Source organism: Thunnus thynnus, chromosome 13, assembly GCF_963924715.1.
Source record: "Thunnus thynnus chromosome 13, fThuThy2.1, whole genome shotgun sequence".
In the NCBI taxonomy this organism is placed as follows: Eukaryota; Metazoa; Chordata; class Actinopteri; order Scombriformes; family Scombridae; genus Thunnus; species Thunnus thynnus.
In genome coordinates this window covers 30233946-30256178 of record NC_089529.1, presented here as the reverse complement: position 1 = coordinate 30256178, position 22233 = coordinate 30233946, and the positions used below count along the sequence as shown (strand labels likewise).

Here is a 22233-nt window from a genome sequence, read left to right as displayed (position 1 = left end):
ATTCTTAAGTTTAGTAAACATTAAAAATATCACCTGACTAAAAATTATATTCCTTTTCTAGAACGACAGACTTCTGTTATGTTTAATACACTGATTATAATTATGATTATAACACATTACATTTTAATCTTCCTGAAACAGTACTTAAATGTCTTTTACAACAGATTAAATATCAAATAAAGAAAAATCTGAAAATAAAGACAATAACCGTCTAGTATTTACACACACACACACTTTATTGCAAAGGATTATCCACCATTGAAACTCTTGTCACATAAAACAACCGTCGAGTTTGATCCTCAGTAGCATTAATGACAAACAGCATGTAAACACTTTCTTCAGGAAACAGCAGGAAGCCTGATGGAAGAGACACGTCGACACCTTCAGCAGGTACAAAAGTGTTTCTTCCTTTGAAAATAAACAGATTTTAAAGCAGTGATGGAGAATAAAACAGACTCAGTTCATACGGCGGAGGTGTAACTTCAAATATTAGAGATATGTTGATTCTTGCTTTCGCTGCATCAGCTGAAGGTTTATTTATTTCTAATTTTTCCTCATTGATTTAAATGTCATTCAGTAAATGTGTGCATGCAGGAGGTGGTCCAACGTTTGGTCGCTTTCATGAATAACCCGTTCAAAAGGAATGATGCAACAACAACAACAAACATCACGACAAACAACAAACACATCGACGGTTTAACTTTAAAATAAATAAATTCAGGTGACGCCCGACCTCCTCCCCTCACTGCCAGTGTGACGCAGATCTTTATGTTGTAACGTCCTCCAGCAGCTGATGTCCGGGGCGGGGGGTGGGGGGGGTCAGAGGTCAGGCTCTGTCGTCGCTGTAGCCGTCTATGTGACCATGTACTCCTGACGTTTGTTGAGCCTGACCTGGCAGAGCGAGACGGCGCCCACCGCCACGTAGATGGCGGCGGCGATGAAGCAGTTGATGCCGACCTGGTTGTACAGAGCGTAGATGTTCTGAGGAGGATTTTTACTGCAGGAGAGAAGAAGAACGACGACGGCGTCACATGAGATCATTTTAATAAAACAACTGTATTTTAGCTTTTATTGTAGAGTTTAAAAAAATCTACAAATATGTCAGCTGATATTTCATTTTTTAAATAAACACATAAACCAACATTTTTAATAAAGAAATGTGACCAACATACAGTCTGTACTGAGATGCCTGAACAATAAACTAAATGTTTCAGTCAATGAATTTTATTTTTCTATACAAAAATCATAAAATCTACGAAAGAGACATGGCGAAAAAAAATAGCAAATTTGTGCTCTTGGTGTACTAATTCATATATATGTATGTTAATAATGTATTGTTAGTTCACGGTTGTGGACGCTTCCTGGTTGCCATGGTTACAATCTGGCTCAGTAGCTGACGTCATGGGGGTTTAGCATTGATGTATAAAGAGAACTGGATACAGCGTCGGAGGCGGAGCCCCGTTCATTCCTATGAAAGTTGCTCAGTGGCGCATGAAGCAAAAAAACAAAAAAAATCAACTTCCCGGTATAAAAGTACCCGGATCTTCCGCATTGTGCGGCCCATAGAGCATGCGCACTAGCGACTGGCCGAGTCGGTTACTTCCGGTTTAGCCCTCCGGCTAACATGAATGGGGATAAAACGATTCAATCATGCGGCTCTTCTAGACTTTTGAAATGTGATCGGACCGAACGGGTTTATTTCTGATAGTGAGACGAGTCATTTCGCGGAGGTTGTGACGCTCAGAAAAAATTTATCCGCTAATTTACAGACGTCTCTTTCACAATGTAAGTCTCTTACACGGTTCGGCCGCTTTGTCAAATTGGCTTCAAAGCCTGGCGCTCTTCCTGTATCCAGTTCTCTTTATACATCCATGGGGTTTATGGGTAATGTCTTCTTCTTCGTGGCTTTGTTCAAACTTCCTGCTGACTGAATGTGTTCGGTTCCTTCTACGTCAGAGGTTTATATTAGATTTATCAAGAGGAGCTGTTTGTTTACTCCTCGAAGGGTCCTATCATAAAGAATAAGGCTTTAACAGTAAGAATTTAAAAAATAAACTTACACTGGAAGTATAATTTGTATCAATAACTACTAATATTATTATTAATATTATACTATCCTACTGTACAATAATATAACACTGTATTTCTGTGTCATACTACGCTGCTGTACTCTGTTGTATTCTAATTTATCATATATTTGTGTTATATGAACATATATAATCCCTGTAATATATCAATATATATATTTATATGATTTATATTATATTTATAACATCTTTGGCTTTGGTTTGTCACTCCGGTGGTATAAAAAAAGCAAAATAATCCTCTCATATCGTGATCATTTTTATCTTGAGTTATGAACTCTGATTAAAACTTCAGGATGAATCACTTTATTCTCTGAAAAATAAATTCATAGAAATGATCAAGACAAGATGTGATTCCACTGGAATGACGCCATTTTACTGAATCTGTTTTAGAAAATTTTTTTTTAAAATGATAATAATCTTTATTTATAGAGCACTTTTTAAAATCCATGTTACAAAGTGCTGCAAAATAAAACAAACAAATCATAAAATCAGGTTTAAAAAAAACAGATAAATCCAATTTAGTGGACGATAAAATAAGAAAATGAAAACAGAAATAAAAGAAATAAAATAGAAACTCAAATAAATCAGTAGAGGCCTTCCAGTAAAAATGTCTTAAGAAGAGACTTAAAGAGATCCATGACTCAGCCAACCTAATCTCCTCGGGCAGGATAACTGAAGAAAACACTGCGGTTATTCTGAGGCGCCAAACCGACAGCTGTGATAGGCCGATACTAACAACAGTGATCTAAACTACTTCCTGTTCGTGAATGTTTATTTTCACGTTAACTCACTCGTTACGGATGTCCTCCTCGGTGAACGGCACGTCTTCGATCAGCACGGCCGACTTCGCGCTGAAGAAGATTCCCAACATCGCCTGCAAGAAAACAACAGCAGTGAGGGTCAACATGAGGCTCGGGGACACAGCAGGGGTCATGGGTCTGCATCTTACCGTCCCGGAATAAACAAACTGTTGTTTTTAGAGAGATTCTGCTGATTTTTACAATGTGTTTATGATGAACTGTGAAATTACACATATGGAGTTTAGTCCAGTGGTTCCCAACCTAGGGGTCGGGCCCCTCCAAAGGGTCAGCAGATAAATCTGAGGGGTGGTGAGATGATTAATGGGAGAGGAAAGAAGAAAAAACAAAGTTCTGATACACAAATCTGTTTTCAGTTTTTGTACTTTTTCTCTAATCTTTGATTTTTGCTGAAATATTGGATCATTTGAACATTTATTGAAATGAAAGCATGTGAGAAGTTTAGAGGGAAAAATCACTATTTGGTGGAGCTGTTAACAACTCATAGACATGTGAAATGTGACCCCGACTACACACTGCTTTTTGTAAGACGTCAAAAGACAAAAAGGTTGGAAACCACTGGTTTCATCTTTAACAATGTGTTGTATTTTAAAAGCTTGTTATATTATCCATTGTGTCAAATCTTCATCTGAAAAGTAACTAAAGCTGTCAAATAAATGTAGTGGAGTAGAAAGTACAATATTTCCCTCTGAAATGTAGAAAGTAGCATCACATGGAAATACTCAAGTAAAGTACAAGAACCGCAACACTGTACAGTACTTGAGTAAATGTACGTAGTTACTTTCCACTGCTGTTACAGTGGGTGTGACGTCTGATAGTGAGTGAAACACGTTTCTCCTTCATCATATATATTTTATATTTTATGGTTTGACTTTATTTCCACCTCCAACATTTGTAGGTTTTTTTTTTCTGACTGGAAACACTGACTTCCTGCTCTGACACATCACATGAGAGCAAAAATAAAGAGTCACATGATTCATTTAAATCGGGATTTTCTGCCACTGAAGTTCCTGAATTATGACACTTTGATAAAAATATATTTACTCAACATGAAAAGAAAATGTTTTCAATCAGTCAACAGACTGAACACACTTAACAATAATAATAATAATGATGATAATAACAACAATAATCATTATTTAAATGGTGGTGAGCAGTAGCTTCATCACCTCAGCAGGTATCAGACTGTAGTCGTTTTAAAACATGTTGTCTGTTACAGTTTTTGCACTAAACTACACGAATAAAATGCATCTAATCGTTTTTAAAGAGCCTTTAACAGTCCTCAACAGATGGAAACATTAATTTGGAAAACCAAACTTTAGCCACCTCCATAACGTTAATTACACAGGCACAGATGTTTAGTACAGGCTTATTTTAAAAATATAACTAGTATATTATGGTTTAGATAGAGCTCAGTATTACTTAATTACATGCATTTTGGCCTAATTGGGCTCCGTCTATATAGTGAAAAATTAATATCTGTTGAAGATGGTTACGTATTTTATTTCATCATATTGAAGTTTACTTGAACTTCAACAATATCATTAAATGATAAAACTACACCGGAGAGATTTATTTTCTATAAAAATGACACGACGAACAGATGTCCTCTGTTAATGCTGAATCATTCCAGGAAATAGTCGGCTCCCTCGCCGGGGATCCATATTTCTTACCAGCATGATGACGCCCCAGATGCTGATCACGATCCCGCACGCGGCCATCTTCGGCCCGCAGAACAGGAGCGACGGCATGTCTGTGTTCGGACTGATCGATCAATCAGAAACTGATATTTTACTTTAGATTCACGAAACTGAGAAATGTTCCATCGACAGCTCGAGCCTCTCGGTCAGCTGATCTGTAGACTGACTCGGCTGCACTCGGCTCCTCTCGGCAACTATCGTCGCCCACAGCAAAGCGACCAATCAAAATATACAACGCAACACGCCCCGCCTTTTCCTCTGAAACTGACCAATAGCGTTCAACTTTTAAACTCGCGCAACATTCCCTTTATCCCGTCTACCTTTGTTGTTCGATATTTATAATATTTTCTCCTGAATATGTGATATATAAATAATTTCAAATTAATTCACAGCGTCTAATCGGATGCGCACCTTCCAAAGCTTGTTGTGCTGTTCTAGAAATCTCGCCAGCTTATCTGATGGAAGCCCGCTAACGACAGCGAGCTAGGAGCTAACTGTAGCTAGCAGCTAGCTGTGTAACATTAGTTTCGTGTTTTTGTTTTGATTGAAGAAAAAGTTCAAAGAAAACAGCTTCAGATAATTTACCGACATGACGTCAGCTTCTGCTAAGGTAAGTTCTACCTGGTTATATTACAATGTGCATCAAACCGAACATTAACAGTTTGAGAGCTGTGAACAAGACTCCACTCAGAAATCTGCTAATTTTACACTATTGTCGATGGTGCAAATGTAGATTTAATGAAAAGCGCTTTAACTTTTTTCTGTTAAATTAACAGAATCTAGTTGTAGATTCGGCATAGAGCCAATACACCTAACATGTCATCTTTAAATAGAAAATAGCTTTTGCACAAGTCAGTTGTGATGTGAACCATCAGTGACAGTGATGGAAAGTAACTAAGTACTGTAATTAAGTACAGTTTAGAAGTACTTGTACTTTACTTGAGTATTTCCATGTGATGCTACTTTCTACATTTCAGAGGGCAATATTGTACTTTCTACTCCACTACATTTATTTGACAGCTTTAGTTACTTTTCAGATGAAGATTTGACACAATGGATAATATAACAAGCTTTTAAAATACAACACATTGTTAAAGATGAAACCAGTGGTTTCCAACCTTTTTGTCTTTTGACGTCTTACAAAAAGCAGTGTGTAGTCGGGGTCACATTTCACATGTCTATGAGTTGTTAACAGCTCCACCAAATAGTGATTTTTCCCTCTAAACTTTTAATTTTTTTTCTTACATGCACACAGTTTGTTTAACTACCACCAGATGTTTCAATTAAACCAAAATCAACACATAATCCTCTTCTCTGCAGGTTGGGGAGATTTTCTCAGCAGCAGGAGCTGCCTTCACCAAGTTGGGAGAGCTGACCATGCAGCTGCACCCGGTGTCCGACTCCAGTCCTGCAGGGTGAGACACACACACACACACACACACACACACACAAGCTTTTCTCCAACTTGTACGGACGCATCAGTCCACATTTGAAGGATCTTTTCACATCCAGTATGAACAGGAGGAATGATCACACTGTTCATACGGACACTGATTTTGTTAATTGTACATGTAAGTTGACTCCGTCTGTCTTCGTCCTCAGAGCCAAATGGACGGAGACGGAGATCGAGATGCTGCGTTTGGCGGTGCGGCGATTTGGTGACGACCTCAACAACATCAGCACTGTGATCAAAGAGCGCACTGTGTGAGTCCGCCTGTGTTTGAACAGGATATCAAACCTCTGGTCAGATTTATAATGTCGACATGTTCTTTATCCAGAGACTCTGAATCTGCACCGTCATAGTTAGTTTAATGCTATTTTAAACTTTAAACACACGTCCGGATGATAAACTGCTGACTCGGAGTTGTTTTCTTCTTCTGCAGCGCTCAGATAAAGAGCACGGTGAAGAGGAAGTTGTACGAGGACAGCAGGGTCCCCATTTCCTCTGAATCCCCGAAGAAAACCGTCAAGAAAGCCGCCGTCGCCATGACGCCGACGCCAGCCCCCGCCGCCCCCGCCATGATCGCCGTGCCGAGCTCGCAGGTCGTCGTGGCGACGGGAATGCAGAGCAGCCCCTCTCTGGCCCCGCCCATCAAGAAGCAGAAGACGGCAGGTGAGAAACGACAGGAAGTGAGTCGCGTCAGACAGATTGAGACGTGACGATGATGATGATGATGATGATGACACGTCGTCTCTTCCTCCTCCGCAGACGTGACGCTCAGCGCTCTGAACGACTCGGACGTGAACAGCGACCTGGTCGACATCGAAGGACTCGGCGACGGCTCGTCCAACAAGAAGCTCAACTTTGACCAAGGTCGGTGTTTTTCCTTCACCGTGTCGCATCCTCAGCGTCTGATTGGCTCAAACTAGTTGTGATGTCATCAATCCTTCACGTGTTAAACTCAGAGAACTAATTTGATGCTTTTAATTTGCAGCCTCGCTAGAAAATGATGACGTGTTTACGGCTGCAACTAACGATTCTTTTCATTATTGACTATTTTCTTAATTAATTGATTAATTGATTTTCTGCTTTTTGCTTTTAAAATGATCTAAATGATTATCTGATTACTATCGAAACAGTTTTTAATCGATCAGTTAATCGATGGGTTTATTGTCTCCTCAGAGAGCCTCAACCTGGACTCCAGCCTCATCATGAACTCCAGTGACCTCCCCCTCCTGTCCCGCTGACCTTTGACCTTCCAGCTGACTCCCAGCAGAGAAACATCCTCACGCTGAGTCGCCTCCGTCACCGACACGTATTCTTTTATTCTTTTATTCTTTTATCGTCTGACGTTCATCTCTCTCGTCTGTTTTAGTTCATAAACTTCACATGTAAGAAGTCACACAATTTATTTTATTTAATGTTTTTTTTTTTTTTTAGAAATATTGACTGATGAGCTTCAGCTGTTTTTCTTTCCTTTTACTGACACAGAATTATGTTTCATCGTTTCTGAAAACTTTTAGAAAATCAAAAGTCTGAAAAAAAGTGCAGAAAAGAAACGAAATCTGTCAGTTTTCTTTTCACGTCCTTCGCTCTCTGAAGAATAATGTGTGAAACCATCATCATCATCATCATCATCACCTGCTTGCATGTCGTCGGCATGGAAACGAGTTGATAAATCATTGATGTTCTTATTTTTGTTCCTATAAAACCAATAATTCAATCTGCAGCTTCTGAAAAAAGAGACAAAACTTCCTGCTGTCGCTCGAATCTTCAACATAACTTTATTTAAACACCAGAACTCTGAACAAACTCAAATAATCAGATTACAAGAAGAGAAAAACTCTTCAAACCATCCAGAGGAAAAGATTTCTAACTTGTTTCTCAGGTTTTTAATTAAAGCTTAATTCCACATGAAAATATAAAATACTGGTAATAAACATGAGTGTCGAACACGAAGCTGCAGCTAATGATTCATTTCTTGGTTCATCAATTTGTCTTTAAAACGTCTGATCAACAGTTTAACATGTTTACTGTTTAAAATTCTCACATTTAACAAGCAGCAAATATTTCTGCTTTAAAAAAAGTGACTAAAATGATCAATAATCAAAATATTATTTATATATATTATTCATTTTCTCGCTGCAGCTGTAAAATAACACGTCACTTCCTGCCAGCGTCAGAAAAAACTTGAGAAACATGTTAATAATCATCTTTATGTTGCAGCAGATTCATATTTGAGAACAGCAGGAATCAAATGTTTCGCTCTTTGATTAATTAAATAATTAATGAAAGATAAACAAAGCAGATATATAATAACATAAAGGAACTAAACTGATGTTGACGCTGAACGAACTAATAACTCATTTGTTGGAATAATTGATCAATATATATTTCCTTCTCAGCTCAAACAGGCTGTTTAACAAACCTCATGTGCAAACTCCAACCAACATGGTGTCGGTCCGTCTCTCAATACTGTCCTCCTCCTCTGCTGCTCCAAGCTCATTGGTTCCTACTGAAGAGCCTTAAAAAAAAAACAACAACTCACAAATAAACAGTTTAAAAAAAAGTCTCAAACAGGAAGTAATAGTGCGTTTGTTGGGGACTATTTTCAGTGGCGGATGAATCCACGTTTTGTTTCTTTCTAACGGACGCAGAGGAAGAAGATATTTATCACGCTGTCGGTTCGACTCTGCACATGAAGAACATCAGCTGGTGATCAATGATGGAATCTTTTACCAATGATGATGTCAAAACAAACCTTTTAATTATGTTCAGTAAAACAAAAGAGGAAGTAAACTGTATTTTGTCTTTTCTTGTTTTTGTTGGATGATTGATTGAATTAAAGGAGTTTGTCTCATTCAGTTGATTTCTGTTTAATATTTATAAACCAAACAATTAATAGTTAATAAGAATAATCATTAGTAACATCTGAATGGTATCACATCTGTGGCTGCAACTGACGATTTTCATCAATAATTAATAATTTTATATTTATATTGTTTGTTTTGTTCGTCCAACAGTTGAAAAGCCAAAAAAACAGCCGATCTTTACATCTGACAGACTGGAGAAGCAAGTTTTTACTTTGCAGCTTTTTAAATGGTTTAAATGATCAAAATTATTTGCAATTAATTTTCTGTCAGTCAATCGATCGACTCATCGTTTGGTCAGTAAAAACAGCGAACACCAGAGGAAACAGAAGCATCTTTAATTAAAGTCAGCGGTTCATTCAGTACGGTCATTAATATGTTGAATAACGACCAGAAATGTGTTTTAGCAGAACATTATGATGTTACAGTGAAGTTGACCTTTGACCTTTCGGATATAAAACATCATCATTTCATCCTATCAAGACGTTTTTTGTGAAACTTTGTCATAATTAGTGAATGAATTCAAAAAACGTGTCTTGTGAGGTCACGGTGACCTTTTGACCTTTTGACCACCAAAATCTAATCAGCTGATCCTCGAGTCCGAGTGGAAGTTTGTGCCAAATTAGAAGAATTTCCCTCCAGTTGTTCCTGAGAATGAAATAAGCTACTAAAATAAGAGCAGAGACGTTTAGAGACACAGATATGATACAGATTTTCTTTTATTGATAGTTTTCATATACAATATAATATATATTTATAGTGTGTACATGAATTGTTTCCACTAAAAACTAAAAAGTCATTCTGCGTCATTTTTACAGCCATCAGGAGGGAATGAACACTTGAATATAGATTTTTTTTTTTATTTTCAGTTGCATAAAAATACATCATCTCATTTGTCTTTATGTAGAGAATTTGTCCAAAAGAAACAAAAAAAAAGAAAGAAAAAAAAAAACTATTTACAGTTTGAAAATACTTGTGTGAATGTTTCCATAGATGTGCTTTTAGTTCCCTTTTATCATCTGAATAATAAACTCTAGCAGCCCTTTTTAAAGTCGTATCGCTCCGATTGATCAACGTCGTTTTTTCAGCACTTCTGACCCGAACGAGACGCTGCTGGTGTCAGTTTGGTTTGTTTTTCTTTTTACACAAAGTCCGGTTCATAAACTACATCATGTATGTTAATAACAGAGTTTTAGTGTTAGTTTAAAGTGCTGTCAGTTTTCATCTATAACACGTCTTTAATCGATCAATCTAACGAGTTTAACAGATTCAACACTAATAAAATGTACTTATTTTTAAAAAAAACTGTTTAGCAGAACAACATATTGCTAAGAAAATGTACGTTTTTTGGGGGGTTTTTTGCGCCATATTCACAGGAAATAATCCTTCTACATTTCATCCAAATTGCTAGTTTTATACAGACTTCCTGTGGCTGCTCAGGAAGTTCACTCAGTTGTTTTAAAGCACTTTGAAGTTTAATTATAAGGTTTAATTCTAAGAAGTTGGATAAAAACAGCACCTGGGCATGTGTTCGAAACTACAGACAGAGTGGACTTTATAAATCTTTATATATATACATATATATATATATTCTGTTTTGCTTTCATAAAATAAAATTGTTTTCTAAATTGGCATGTAATAAATTTGTGATCATAAAAAAATGGTTTATTTAACTACTACTATTACTTCAAAGCAGTGAAATCACTTTTCTGATCAAGAAAAAATGAAACAAAATCATAAATGTTCTTACAAATACGACTTGAGTTCAAATAATTTTGTCCTCTCTGGGCTTCCGTACATGACTAACTGCTGCGGAGGGGGGCTACGGGTCTCAGGAAGGGTCAGTTTTGGTGTTTTTAAATTGTTGGTGCTGAGAAACGACTGATCTTTCAGAGCGAAACATCACTTTAATACTGAAAACTGTCGACTGGTTTCTCGCTACAAACGTCTTGTCTCGACGACGACAAACAGAAAAACACAAACAGGGTCAGAAACACGTCGCACACTCACCTCAACATCAACCAACAACCTTCTCGAGGACTGATTAAATATCACTGGCATCAGGTCGACAGAAAGCTTTTAACTTGTATTTTAAATCCAAGTATGAAGAACAAGAAAATAAAAATAAAGCGCCACAAATCCCCCGAAAAATACACGTCAGCAGGACCAAAATCATTACAAACAAGATAAATAAAAACAACTGAATTCCAGAGTGATGGGGGGTTTTCTGTAATTTTGTTATGACCATAATTAAGATTTTTAAATTAGTTTCAATAGTGAGATGGAACGACTGTTGTTAGTTTAATCCTGCAACTATTATTATTATTATTTTCATCATCTATTAGCTGATTTGTCTGCCGAATATTTGATTAATTGTTTAGTTTATATAAAGTTAGAAAATACTGAAAACAAAAAAAAATTGTGGTATTTGCTTTCAAATCAATCCAGTGATTCTGATGCACCGTTACCATGGTAACATCCTATGGTTTGAATAAAGTATGCTAAATGTTAGCATTTACCATGTTAACATGCTAACATCTGAATCGAAAGATTAAAAAAGGAAAATTACAAAATTATTTTTAAGTGATAACAGCTGGAGATGAGCAGAATATCCAATCACACTGGAAATGTATTTTCAGTATTCAAAATAATAATAATAATAATAATAATAATAATGATAATAATAATAACAATAATAATAGGACTTATAATGATCTGAGTCCTGAGACACTTCTGGGAACTTGTGGCGTTGATGAGCTGATGGGAAGCTTTGAACAACATTTAAAGGACCAGTTTGTGGGATTTAGTGGCCAAGAGAAACATGAGAGGTCCTCTCTAGAACCACGGTTCGGTTTGTCCGTTCTGGGCTACCGTACAAACATGGCGGCACAACATGGCGGCCTCTGTGGGAGAGGACCAGCTCCCTCTGTAGATGTCAGGGCTGATTCTAAGGTAACGAAAACACAATGATTCTTATTTTCAGGTGATTAAACACTAATTAAAACATACTTATGAATATTATTTTCTATTTCTGCCGAGTCTGTTCCACTAGACGCCACTAAATTCTACAAACTGGTCCTTTAAAAGAACCCAAGACGGTGAAATCAGGTGAAGACAAAACCACACAGGTGAATACTGTTCTTCTTATATTACAGATATCGTAAGATTGTTCTTACAAAACTGTTGCATGTTTGCTGAAATATTTTTGGCTTACAAACATTCTTAGAAACAGAAATTCGTACGAGCACCGGAGTGCAAACTACAGACGTCAAACTAGAGACTTACTACAGAGTCCACATCACATTTTGATCCAGATACATAAAAACAGTTTCTCTCTTCAGACTTAAAACGTGATGGCGAGTGTGCAAACTTTAAAAAAATAATACAGACAATACAAATGGTCTTAAAGCTACAGTTTGTGTCTGAACAGCTAAATGAATTTGGCAGCGTTTCGTTACCTCTCAGAGAAATCCGTCCTGCTTCTCGCCACTTCAGACTCTATATTATTGGTGATTAAGTAAACATATTGAAACATTTTTAAACCTCGTCAAAATAACAGGGTTGAGTCTTGTTGCTGCTTATAGAAATTTAAACCAAAAAGCCGGAAACATGACAGTTTGGGACGACGTTACCGTACGAAAACCATGGATGTGTAAAGAGAACTGTATACAGGAAGAGCGCCAGGCTTTGAAGCCAATTTGACATAGCAGCCAAACCGTGTAATTAAAACTTTTATTAAAATTAAAAAAAATTTCTGAGCGTCACAACCTCCGCGAAATGACTCGTCTCACTATCAGAATTAAATCCATTCGGTCCGATCACATTTCAAAAGTCTAAAAGAGCCGCATGATTGAATCGTTTTATCCCCAATCAAGTTAGCCGGAGGGCTAAACCGGAAGTAGCCAACTCGGCTAGCGAAAGTCACAAGTGCGCATGCTCATTGGGCCGCACAATGCGGAAGATCCGGGTACTTTCATACCGGGAAGTTTTTTTTTTTTTTTTTTTTCTTTTTGCTTCATGCGCTTGTCGCTGCCCGATTTGTATCACGCATGCGCATCACTGCTCGATCTACACCACGCATGCGCGTAAACTTTGACAGCTACGTACGGCAACTCCGTTTGGACAAACAACATTAGAGTTGAGTTTAACAGTTTCTGTCACTGCTCGGTACCTGACGTTACAACAGTACTACTACATCCACAAAAATGAAAACTTTCGAATATTATCAACTTTTGAGAGATAACACCTAACGGTTTTTTCACCCCAGTCTTTCCAGGATGGAGCGAAGTGAAATGCACCGTGTTGCTTCCAACCTTATAATTAAAGGTAACTAAAGCTCATTCGGCCAATATGCGCAGTAGGTTAAGTTAACATTTTCCCGGGCAAATTAGTATATGGTGACTGGATGTTGTCCCGGTTGCGAGTTGGGTGTCCCGAGTCCAGACATATGTCTGTAAAAACCTAAAATTTCCCGGTTTTCAACATTCAGTACCAAATTGTCCTGGCTTTCACCACAATTAAAATAATAATTATATTATTATACTTGTTTCCATCGCTTACATAGACGTGTATCATGATCTGTCCGACTCATTAACGTTATCTCACCTAATATAAGTTAACCCAACATGAAAACATAAACATGCATCACACGTCTGAGTTCAACACTGATTTGTCTGTAGGCGTGTCAGTCATTTAATTTGTGGTTGTCAAGGCTGTTGCTACGACGCTTGCAGTTCTTTATGAATGAAACTGTCAGTATGCTAACGGTTAGCCGTCATGCTGAAGAGAGAGTCGGTCTCAGATCACACCTGACATCCGTCTCCTCTGTATTGAACTACAACTCTTTGTCTGTATTTCCAGGATAACAACGAACAAAAAAGCTATTAAGACCTCTCAAATAATCAGGAAATTACTTTGTAATAAAGCCTCTGACGCTGCATCCAGTTCTCTTTATACATCCATGACGAAAACACGTATTTGAGTTTTGTGCTGATATGAAACAGATTAAAAAAAAAAAAAACGATTCACAAATGTTGAACAATTAACATCATTATATGACGTTGATATGTTACGATATTTATGATATTTTAAGTATTCAAAGTCACACTGAACAGATTAAGTCGCATCTAATGATCAAATTTAATTAACTACTTAAGACCAAATCTCACATGGAATAAAAGCTGTTTAACACAAACCTAAAGAAAAACATTTAAGGAAATAATTCATTATTGTCTAAGACCAAGTCAGCAAGTTACAAACCTAAAACTACAACTCTGATGTGACGTAATGATTCCTCTCCATCTCAAGACGCTTTGCATTGTTTTTTTGGATGTTTTAAAGCTGTAATTTTACTGAAGCGTTTCATCCCAACAGGACAGACTCTCAGAGACAGTAACAAGTTAAAGAAATAAAGCATGAAAAAGCAGCAAAAAAGCAGCAAAACTTAACAGCATTTTTTCTTTACATGAAGATACCGATCATGTAACAGAAAGAAAGATTAAAATGGTCTAAAACTAGTATTGTGCAAAGTCGTGACAACAGAAAATATGATGTCAAATCTGTCAGTGAAACATTTTTTTATGAACTCACTGGTTCACATCAGTTCATTCTTTGTTTTTTTGGGGGGGGGGAATAAAGACACTTCCATTAAAAACAGCTTATAGACTTTATGTACAAACACATCTCACAGGTGACAGGTCAGCTGATCACAAACGTTACGTCAGTGTGGGAAGTTTAAATCTCTCAAATCTGATGTTTTTTTTTTAAAAAAAAAAATCCCGACCCGTCGCTCCTCCAAAATATGACGACATGTTTTAGGCACGATGATGAGTGAAAAGTACAAAACTGTACAATACTGTGCAAGTGCAAAAAAGCTGGAAGCAGAACTGCAGCTAAATCCTGAAACTCTCACACAGATAATATCACCGCCTCTGACCTCTGACCTCTGACCCGTCTGGTGAAACTACACGTTTCTTGGTGAAGTCACTGTTTTGTCACTGGTGAATTGTTGCTTATTAATGTTAATATTTTTGGGGGATGATTAACTACTGAGCCCCAAAGAGACACCAGATAGTTTCTGTAAGTGCTGAATAAACCGTAGTGAGCTGAAACATGTCCCCTCAGGGCCTCCGTAGATTTAGAAATATAAACATTATGAAATAATGAACAGGACCAACTAGGGCTGGTTGATATTTTCTGATAAAATGGCAAATATGTGCAAAGTTGCATCAAATAAATGATGATATTGGAAAAACAATGAAATGTGTTTCACTGTTGTGCATCAAATTTGAATTACAGATCATTTATTTGGGCAACAGACATGATTGAGTTATTGCCCAGCCCTAGGACTACCGTTAACAACAACTGGTGGATTCTTAAATTAAGGAGTTTTCCATTAAGTGCAAAAAAAAAAAAGTAGGAAAGGATCCAGAAAAAAAGAATCCAGAGCTGTTAAATAAATCAGCTGTTTTAACTCAAAATAACAGAAAAACTCCTTTTTAAAAAGTAGAACAGATGTCAGAAACTCAGGAGGAGTTGTGTTTTATGGGGATTTCTACCAACCAATCAGATTACCTTCCTGAACTATTCTGCAAGAATCAAAATGTTTGTGAAGGACAATGTGTTTGATTTCAAGTAGAACAGACTGAAGTCAGTGAAAGTGAACTGGTGAACTGAAAAAAGCAAATGTATAAATGCACCTTTTAAAGAGGGGAAGAGTGCGGTCGCTTCCTGCAGATTCAATATGTACAATCAAACCCTGCAGGCTGAAGAAAACTGAGCACATATCAGCTGCTCCGACTGTCAATATTCACATATAGATACACTATAAACAAACAGACGAGGTGCCGCAGACCACCAAGATCTTCACACGTCTGCTGACTGGGAGCCAGTTTGTTAAAAAAACCAGCATCTCATCCCGGGACAAAGTCCTCCTACAGTGAAACCGTCGGCCAAAAGTTGAACAAACGGTATAACGAATAATCGAAGTCTGTCAAGTTTCTTCTGAAAAAAAAACAGAAGGCTTCGGTCATCGAGACGCAGCCGTGACAGACGACTAGAAAAACAAGTTTTCGTTAAAACACAAAAATCTCAGACTTCGTTGACTGAAACTTGGTTCAGTGGCTGAATTTCATGTTCCGAAAAAAAAAAATCTCAACAATTACAAGTTTTGGCCTTTAAAAAAAGCTGAAAGCTGTACCCGCTTCGTTTGGTTTCTGGGGTTCGGAGGGTTTTTTTTACAGTATTTTGTTGGATGTTCAAATTTCTGCATATTCAGTAATTAGTTTAGTTAACCAAAGACAAAAAACTCATCATCAGCAGATTTTCTAGATACATATCATAAGAAAATTGGTTTGTGGAAATGATATGATGCACGTGGAGCGCGTGACCCTGCTTCACTGATCTGATTAAGTGCTGGAAGATAATCCATCAGTCATGAAACTCATGACTCTACAACCACGTCTAAATACATCAGATGATTCCTACATCTTCCTGATAGAAAGATCAATAAGTTTACATACTTGACGTCCGACAAGTACAACAGGAGAAGAAGAAGAAGAAGAAGCAGAGTTCTGGCTGAAGTTTCTCCGTTTGGTGTCGACCGGATCGCTGACGGCGGAACCGAACGTTCCTGAAGAGCTTCCTGCTTCGGCGTCTTGATTACAACTCAAGACCTTTTTTATGAGAACGTCTCCTGAACCTCAGAGTGATTGATCAGAAAAAAAAAAACCCGGAACCTCGTGAACGGCCTCCACCGATTGGTCCGACCGGATCCATCCAGGAAGCGGCAAAAACGAGCGGCGTCCCCGTTTCGGGCTCCGACTCCTTTGACGTCCACAGAACTGATTTTTCCCGACGACGCGTTCGTCTCGTTCCAGGTCTCCTCTGAGTTTTTTTCAGGCTGGTTCACGCTTCTCGTCCACGCTACGTGAACGGCGTCGCTCAGGGATCAGATCAGCCGACTTAACTTGCTTGACGTTCAGTTACGCACGACGCGTTGAGATTTCGAAGGTGTGCTTCCTGTGGTTACCCATAACACCCTTCTCTTCTTGTACATCCTTGCGGACGCTGCAGCCTTTATTCCCGACGACACAAACCAGTGTGTCCTCGGTTTTTGTAAAAAGTTTGCCGATGCTGCTGATGAATCATCTGTAGGCTGTTTAATTTGGTGGCCACGTCTTCTGGGGCGAAGCGACTTAAGTGTCCTTCTGTCCTGCTTTTAGAGGACCAACGTGGTCCAACATGGACGTAACTGGAGAGTGACGGAGCTGTTATCCAATCAATGTGGTTAAACGTCTGGGCAGATCAGAAGCATGTGAGAAGATTTTCTTTCTGGAGCTTCTAGTTGGTAAAAAAAAACAAAACAATATCCAGGGATCCAAAAGAGACACTTTCCATGAAAAGAACCCACTCAGAGAACAGGAAACCAGACTGAACTCCTCCACTGAGCAGAAATTCACATTTGAACTCAGATCTCGGCTTCCTGTGGTTCCTCTGGAGCTGCTGGTGGTCGGTTTGCACCCACAGTGACAGGGTCGGGACTCTGGGTGAGGAGGGGGGTGGGGGGGGTGAGGTGAGGGTGGTGGTGGGGGGGGCAAGGGAGGGGGGGGGTGGGTTTAGTGTCCAGGGTGCTGGTGGGAGGTAAAGGGGGTGAAGGAGGGGGGAGGGGAGAGAGACAGAGGGCTGGACTGAGGACTGACGCCTCCCGCAGGAGGAGAGTTTGCCGCCGACTGAGAGACGCTGATGGGAGGAAACAGAAGCTTTAATCACCGTTAATCATTAAATATTCTATGTTTTATATATATACAGGACATGTTTATTGATCCTCACCTCACTGTGTAGCTGCTGCGGTGGGCGGGATCTGTTACCCCGGCAACAAAAAGCTTCTTGGGTGGACCGTCGGACTCCACCCCTCCTGGAAGACGAAGAGGTTCAGAAAAACCAAGAACAACTTCCATCAGACAGATACCAATATGACACATATATAGACAGACAGCGGAGGAGAGTTACGTCACTGTGAGCGCAATAAAAGAGTCATTTATCGATGTAATCCGAGCACAAGATGGAGAGACGACAAAGCGCCGTACTCCAGGAGGTATAGTCAAATAAAAACAGTTTCAGGTGGTCTAACCTGTTTTGTTAGTTAGTGGATTATTCAAGCTTTCAACCAAGTAGGATCCATTTGATAGATTTAGTATTTTATTCCATTTCAGCAAAGTTTTAGTGAATGAATAGAAAACGGTACTTGAGCTGAAAGTGAGCTGTCAATCAAACGTGATCTGGACACGCCCACACAGTCCTGAGAAATGCTTTGAGCAGCCAAATCAGCTGTTGCTGAGCTCAGTTCTCTGATAGTTATGAATGTTTACTTTCATTCAGATTTTTATGCTTAATGAGACACTCAACTTTGATATAATATATGCATTTTTATGATTTCCAGCCACGTTTCCAGAGGCTTTGATAATAATAATAATAATAGTAAAATTTTGATGTCATTTACCTTTCCTCTTGAGTGGCGTTAACGCCGGCCATCTGACAGTGGCGCTAACTGCTGGTCTGTTGGACAATGAACAGATATTAAGACATAAATACAAGGTGAGTGTGTGTGTTTTATGATTTGTGTGTGTGTGTGTGTGTGTGTGTGTGTGTGTGTGTGTGTGTGTGTGTGTGTGTGTACCTGAACCTCCTGGTGGGACTCGGGGAGGAGTTGGGTGTGATGCCGCTGTCCTGCGACTGGAACCACTGAAGAAGAAAAGCAGACAAACAGTCAGTCTGAACCATGTTGGAGTCCAGATCATCGTCTCACACATCCAGACAACTGTTTGGACTACACTACCCATGAGCCTTTGCGTTCTAGAAATTACAAAAAAAAAACAACAAAATCCATCAAAACAGGAAGTCAGGTGGTGACGCAGCTGGTGTGAAGATGCTCACCACAGATGCGTGATCGTGCCACTGACTGACTGGAGGAACTGGGATCAGACTGGAAGCACTGGGAGAGAAAGAAGAAAGGAAGGTGAATCACACTGGTAGGTTTAAACTGGTTTAAAAAGCTGTGACGACGGGTGTCTCGTACCTTAGTCTCTGCAGACTCCCTCTGAGTGTCATCTCCATGTTCTCCTCCTGCAACAAACACAAATTATGTTTTTAAAGTCGAGAATTTAATAAATTAAACTGCAAAGTTCTTCAAACTGGCAGGATGTAAAAACTATAACATTAAAATGGACACAATGGTAAGAATCTCAATTCAAATGTCAGATATTAAATAAACACTATGTCTTAAATTCAGTGTTCCAGTAGAAACATTCTCTCCTTTCTGCTTTTTGAAACACTTTGTAGTTTATTCAAGAGTATTTAAGTCCTTTAAAAATATAATTTCAACATTTTAAAACAACTTCCAGGACAGACATCGACCTCTCAACAATGTTTCACACACAAAACCTGACAGTAAACTTTTTGATTTTTTAAAAATGATCTCTGTTTCTAGATTTTCTGGTTCATTTCCAGCCAGTTTAGACGTTGTGTGTGTGGAGCTGGAATGATTTCGTCCCACAGCTGAAGAGAACAGAGATGAAAGAGAAGTCTGAACCGGGTCCGTCCTCACCTGCCTCTTGTGGTCGAGTCTGTCTCCGGTCAGAGAGAAAGGAGAGAGAGGGACGAGCTGAAGGACGGAGAAAAGAAACGATGGATGAGAGTCAACGGGACAGAAGTGGTCATAAAAACCAGCTGTCAGCTGCTGCTAACATGTAAACAGCTGCTTATTACAACATCTCTAAGAAAATGACACCTTTATTCCTCTCAATACGTTACTGCTTTGATAGATATTACTACATTTTTCTATTGAAATACGGTGGGTTTATCAGCTGAGACTGAACCAGACAGGAAATCTTTTAGAAATCACTGAAACAAACACACCGACCTGTGAAGGACAGCTGGGGTTGATGGACACGCTGCTGCGTCTGTATCGAGCCGAGACCACGGGACTGAAGACCGTCATCCCATCGCTGACAGAGACAGACGGTAACCATACGGTACTGTTATTATTATAAATATCATGATACAGCAACATACAGAAAGAGAGACTTTGTAGGATTAACAATACATCTTCACATCTGTCTGCAGTCTCAACACACACACACACACTCTAGAGGGATGTAACTACTCAAAAATTCATTGTTTGATTCAAAACATCATTTACACGCATTATATATTATCTCATGTATGCAGCAGCACAATGACGTATACATACCCTATTTCTATAAGCTCTAAATATCACCACTACTGTTTGTGAAAGGGAAGACTAAAGTTTAGGTTTTATGTTACTATGTGCTGCTTGGTGTATTTTCTCTACCGTCATCGTTTAGCAACTTCTTCAATTTAACTAAGTTTGTTCTTCTAATACTCGACAGGTTGATCATCTTCTCCGTATCGTGGTGTACAGATATGGAACATTCAAATCAAGGAACACGTTATCAAGAGCTCCTTATCTTTCCAAAATTTAAAAAAAAAAAGGTATTTGTTGTCACATTTAATTCATGATCTAATTATTTCTTGACGTCTTTTTTTCTGTGTTGTGTCTCATATATTTCTGTTTTTACTGGATTGTTGTTTACTGATTGGTTATTTTTTATTTTTTATTTTATGTGTTTCTCATTGTCATTTATTTTTCATTGTATTGTCCTTAATTGTGTTAGCTTAGGTTTTTGTTTGTTTGTTTTTCTCTTTAAGTTGAGGGGAGGTCCGCTGTATCAGCCTGCAGCCTCTTGACCTCTCCTGTCACATCTTTTATTTCTATTATCTGGAGTTTATGCAGTTATATGTGTGTGAAAATAAAATAAATACATTAAAATAAACTGTAATACCACCGACCTGACACTGGTGATCATGGGGGCGCTGTTAGACCTGCGGAGAGCCCCGCCTCCTGCCCCGCCAGCTGCGCCTGCGCACTGGTCCACTTCCATCCGTTCCATCCCGAGGTCCGCAGGCCCGGCGGTGGCAGCGCCAACTGCCGGCCTCCGACCTTTCGACGGCGGCGTCGGGTTCTACTCAAACCCGGTGGAAGCCCGACCCGCAGGCCTCACTAGCAGCAAACCCAGAGCCGCCGAGTCAGCGGGCTGAACAGCGAAGCTGCCTCCTCTTTACCGCATTTCTCTCCGAAAAAACACTTTATCCGAGTATGTGTGCGGGTCCGAGCGTCATTTAAAACCCGCAGCTGCGTCTCACTTGCTGCTGTCTGAAAACGCAAATTTTATGGTTGCGTAAAAGCCAGAGAAAATACGACTCCTGCGTAAAAACACTCGACACAAAGTTTTGTAAGGGCAAACAGTTACAACTCACCCGACTGTCCTGGATTTAGGGTGAAACTTTTAATTCGAGTCCGCACAGGTGACGTGACTTTTGGGATTAGCTGTTGAGCTAACTTGGTTTGCAGTAAAACCTCCGTCAGAGATCAGAAAACCGCTGAGCAGCTGCCCGAAACGGTTAGACCCGGGCCGGCCTCTCCGTCCGCAGGGAGAGCCGGTCACACAGCCCCTAAAAACACCGAGCAGACCTCCAAAAGAGACAAAGAATCACTGAAAATTAACAGTTTGAAAGATTTTTACAACATAGTCCTTCACCAAATAAGAGGTAGTTCACCAACTGTGGAAACAGCGCCGCTGTCCGGCAGCAGCGGGAACTGCAGCAGCGACTCTGCTGCAGGGACTCTGTTTCTGTTTCTGTGGGTGTTAACAGATTCAGCTGAGCTGTTAAAGAGCCTGTATAGAATTTTTTATTAACCGATTGTGATAAGTTGTCCTTTTATTAAACCCCATTTTATCAGTTATGATTTGGAAGTTGTTTACTCTTTAATTATTACTTTTTGTCCTTGTTTTACTGTAAAATACAGTTTTCAAAAGTTAGTAAATTTGCATGTTACAGCAGTGCAGGAAATAGATAAGAACTAAAAGTAAATGCAAACAAAGTAAGAAGTCTAGCACAAACATATGTGTACATATGGTGTAATAATATAATGTCATATATTTCTCTGGTACAGCTGAGTAATATCCTCATAGATGCCAGTTAAGAAAGAAATTATGTTGAATGGACGTGAAGTAATGTGCTTCATTTTATCCCTGATTTAAAATGAATACGATTATATATTTATGTGTGCAAGTGAATACAAGTATTTTGGCATACATTTATATAACTATTCCCTGGGTATGTAAATTAGAGCTGCAACTAGCTATAACTTTTATTATTGATTAATTTGTACATTTTTTTTTTCAGTTAATAAATTGTTCATTATAAAATGTCAGGAAATGTAATGGTGAGAAAAGA

General features: G+C 38.9%; 3 protein-coding genes and 1 long non-coding RNA gene across 4 annotated transcripts; 2 read left to right on the top strand and 2 right to left on the bottom strand.

The window, feature by feature from the left end:
• Positions 1-220: 220 nt before the first annotated feature.
• rnasekb (ribonuclease, RNase K b) lies at positions 221-4791 on the bottom strand. Its single transcript, XM_067608977.1, has 3 exons — positions 4579-4791; positions 2879-2961; positions 221-997 (listed from the first exon to the last, which is right to left on the bottom strand). The coding sequence occupies exons 1-3, from the start codon at positions 4654-4656 to the stop codon at positions 853-855; spliced, it is 306 nt and encodes a 101-aa protein (XP_067465078.1). The 5' UTR covers positions 4657-4791; the 3' UTR covers positions 221-852.
• Positions 4792-4891: 100 nt separating this feature from the next.
• On the top strand, positions 4892-8910 carry c13h17orf49 (chromosome 13 C17orf49 homolog). Its single transcript, XM_067608976.1, has 6 exons — positions 4892-5215; positions 5926-6020; positions 6208-6309; positions 6489-6718; positions 6815-6919; positions 7229-8910. The coding sequence occupies exons 1-6, from the start codon at positions 5195-5197 to the stop codon at positions 7291-7293; spliced, it is 618 nt and encodes a 205-aa protein (XP_067465077.1). The 5' UTR covers positions 4892-5194; the 3' UTR covers positions 7294-8910.
• A 1138-nt stretch (positions 8911-10048) lies between these two features.
• Positions 10049-21438, bottom strand: LOC137196148 (P2R1A-PPP2R2A-interacting phosphatase regulator 1). The gene is made up of 10 exons (XM_067608974.1): positions 21253-21438; positions 20785-21148; positions 19835-19919; positions 19520-19576; positions 18992-19038; positions 18850-18907; positions 18593-18657; positions 18416-18471; positions 17746-17830; positions 10049-17655 (listed from the first exon to the last, which is right to left on the bottom strand). The coding sequence occupies exons 2-10, from the start codon at positions 20883-20885 to the stop codon at positions 17532-17534; spliced, it is 678 nt and encodes a 225-aa protein (XP_067465075.1). The 5' UTR covers positions 20886-21148; positions 21253-21438; the 3' UTR covers positions 10049-17531.
• Positions 11956-18766, top strand: LOC137196152 (uncharacterized). The gene is made up of 2 exons (XR_010931220.1): positions 11956-12044; positions 18623-18766. It is a non-coding gene; the product is annotated as an uncharacterized lncRNA (long non-coding RNA).
• Positions 21439-22233: the final 795 nt, after the last annotated feature.

What these genes read in the sequence shown, in the direction of transcription:
- rnasekb (XM_067608977.1), bottom strand. Translation starts at nt 4,656, where the DNA reads ATGCCGTCGCTCCTGTTCTGCGGGCCGAAGATGGCCGCGTGCGGGATC. An exon ending in TCTGGGGCGTCATCATGCTG is followed by an intron (nt 2,962 to 4,578) that starts GTAAGAAATATG and finishes GTTTTCTTGCAG; the next exon opens with GCGATGTTGGGAATCTTCTT. An exon ending in GAGGAGGACATCCGTAACGA is followed by an intron (nt 998 to 2,878) that starts GTGAGTTAACGT and finishes TCTCTCCTGCAG; the next exon opens with TAAAAATCCTCCTCAGAACA.
- c13h17orf49 (XM_067608976.1), top strand. Translation starts at nt 5,195, where the DNA reads ATGACGTCAGCTTCTGCTAAG. An exon ending in TGACGTCAGCTTCTGCTAAG is followed by an intron (nt 5,216 to 5,925) that starts GTAAGTTCTACC and finishes TCTTCTCTGCAG; the next exon opens with GTTGGGGAGATTTTCTCAGC. An exon ending in TCCGACTCCAGTCCTGCAGG is followed by an intron (nt 6,021 to 6,207) that starts GTGAGACACACA and finishes CTTCGTCCTCAG; the next exon opens with AGCCAAATGGACGGAGACGG.
- LOC137196148 (XM_067608974.1), bottom strand. Translation starts at nt 20,885, where the DNA reads ATGGAACGGATGGAAGTGGACCAGTGCGCAGGCGCAGCTGGCGGGGCA. An exon ending in CCCATGATCACCAGTGTCAG is followed by an intron (nt 19,920 to 20,784) that starts GTCGGTGGTATT and finishes TGTCTCTGTCAG; the next exon opens with CGATGGGATGACGGTCTTCA. An exon ending in GGCACGATCACGCATCTGTG is followed by an intron (nt 18,658 to 18,849) that starts GTGAGCATCTTC and finishes TTTCTTCTTCAG; the next exon opens with TGGTTCCAGTCGCAGGACAG.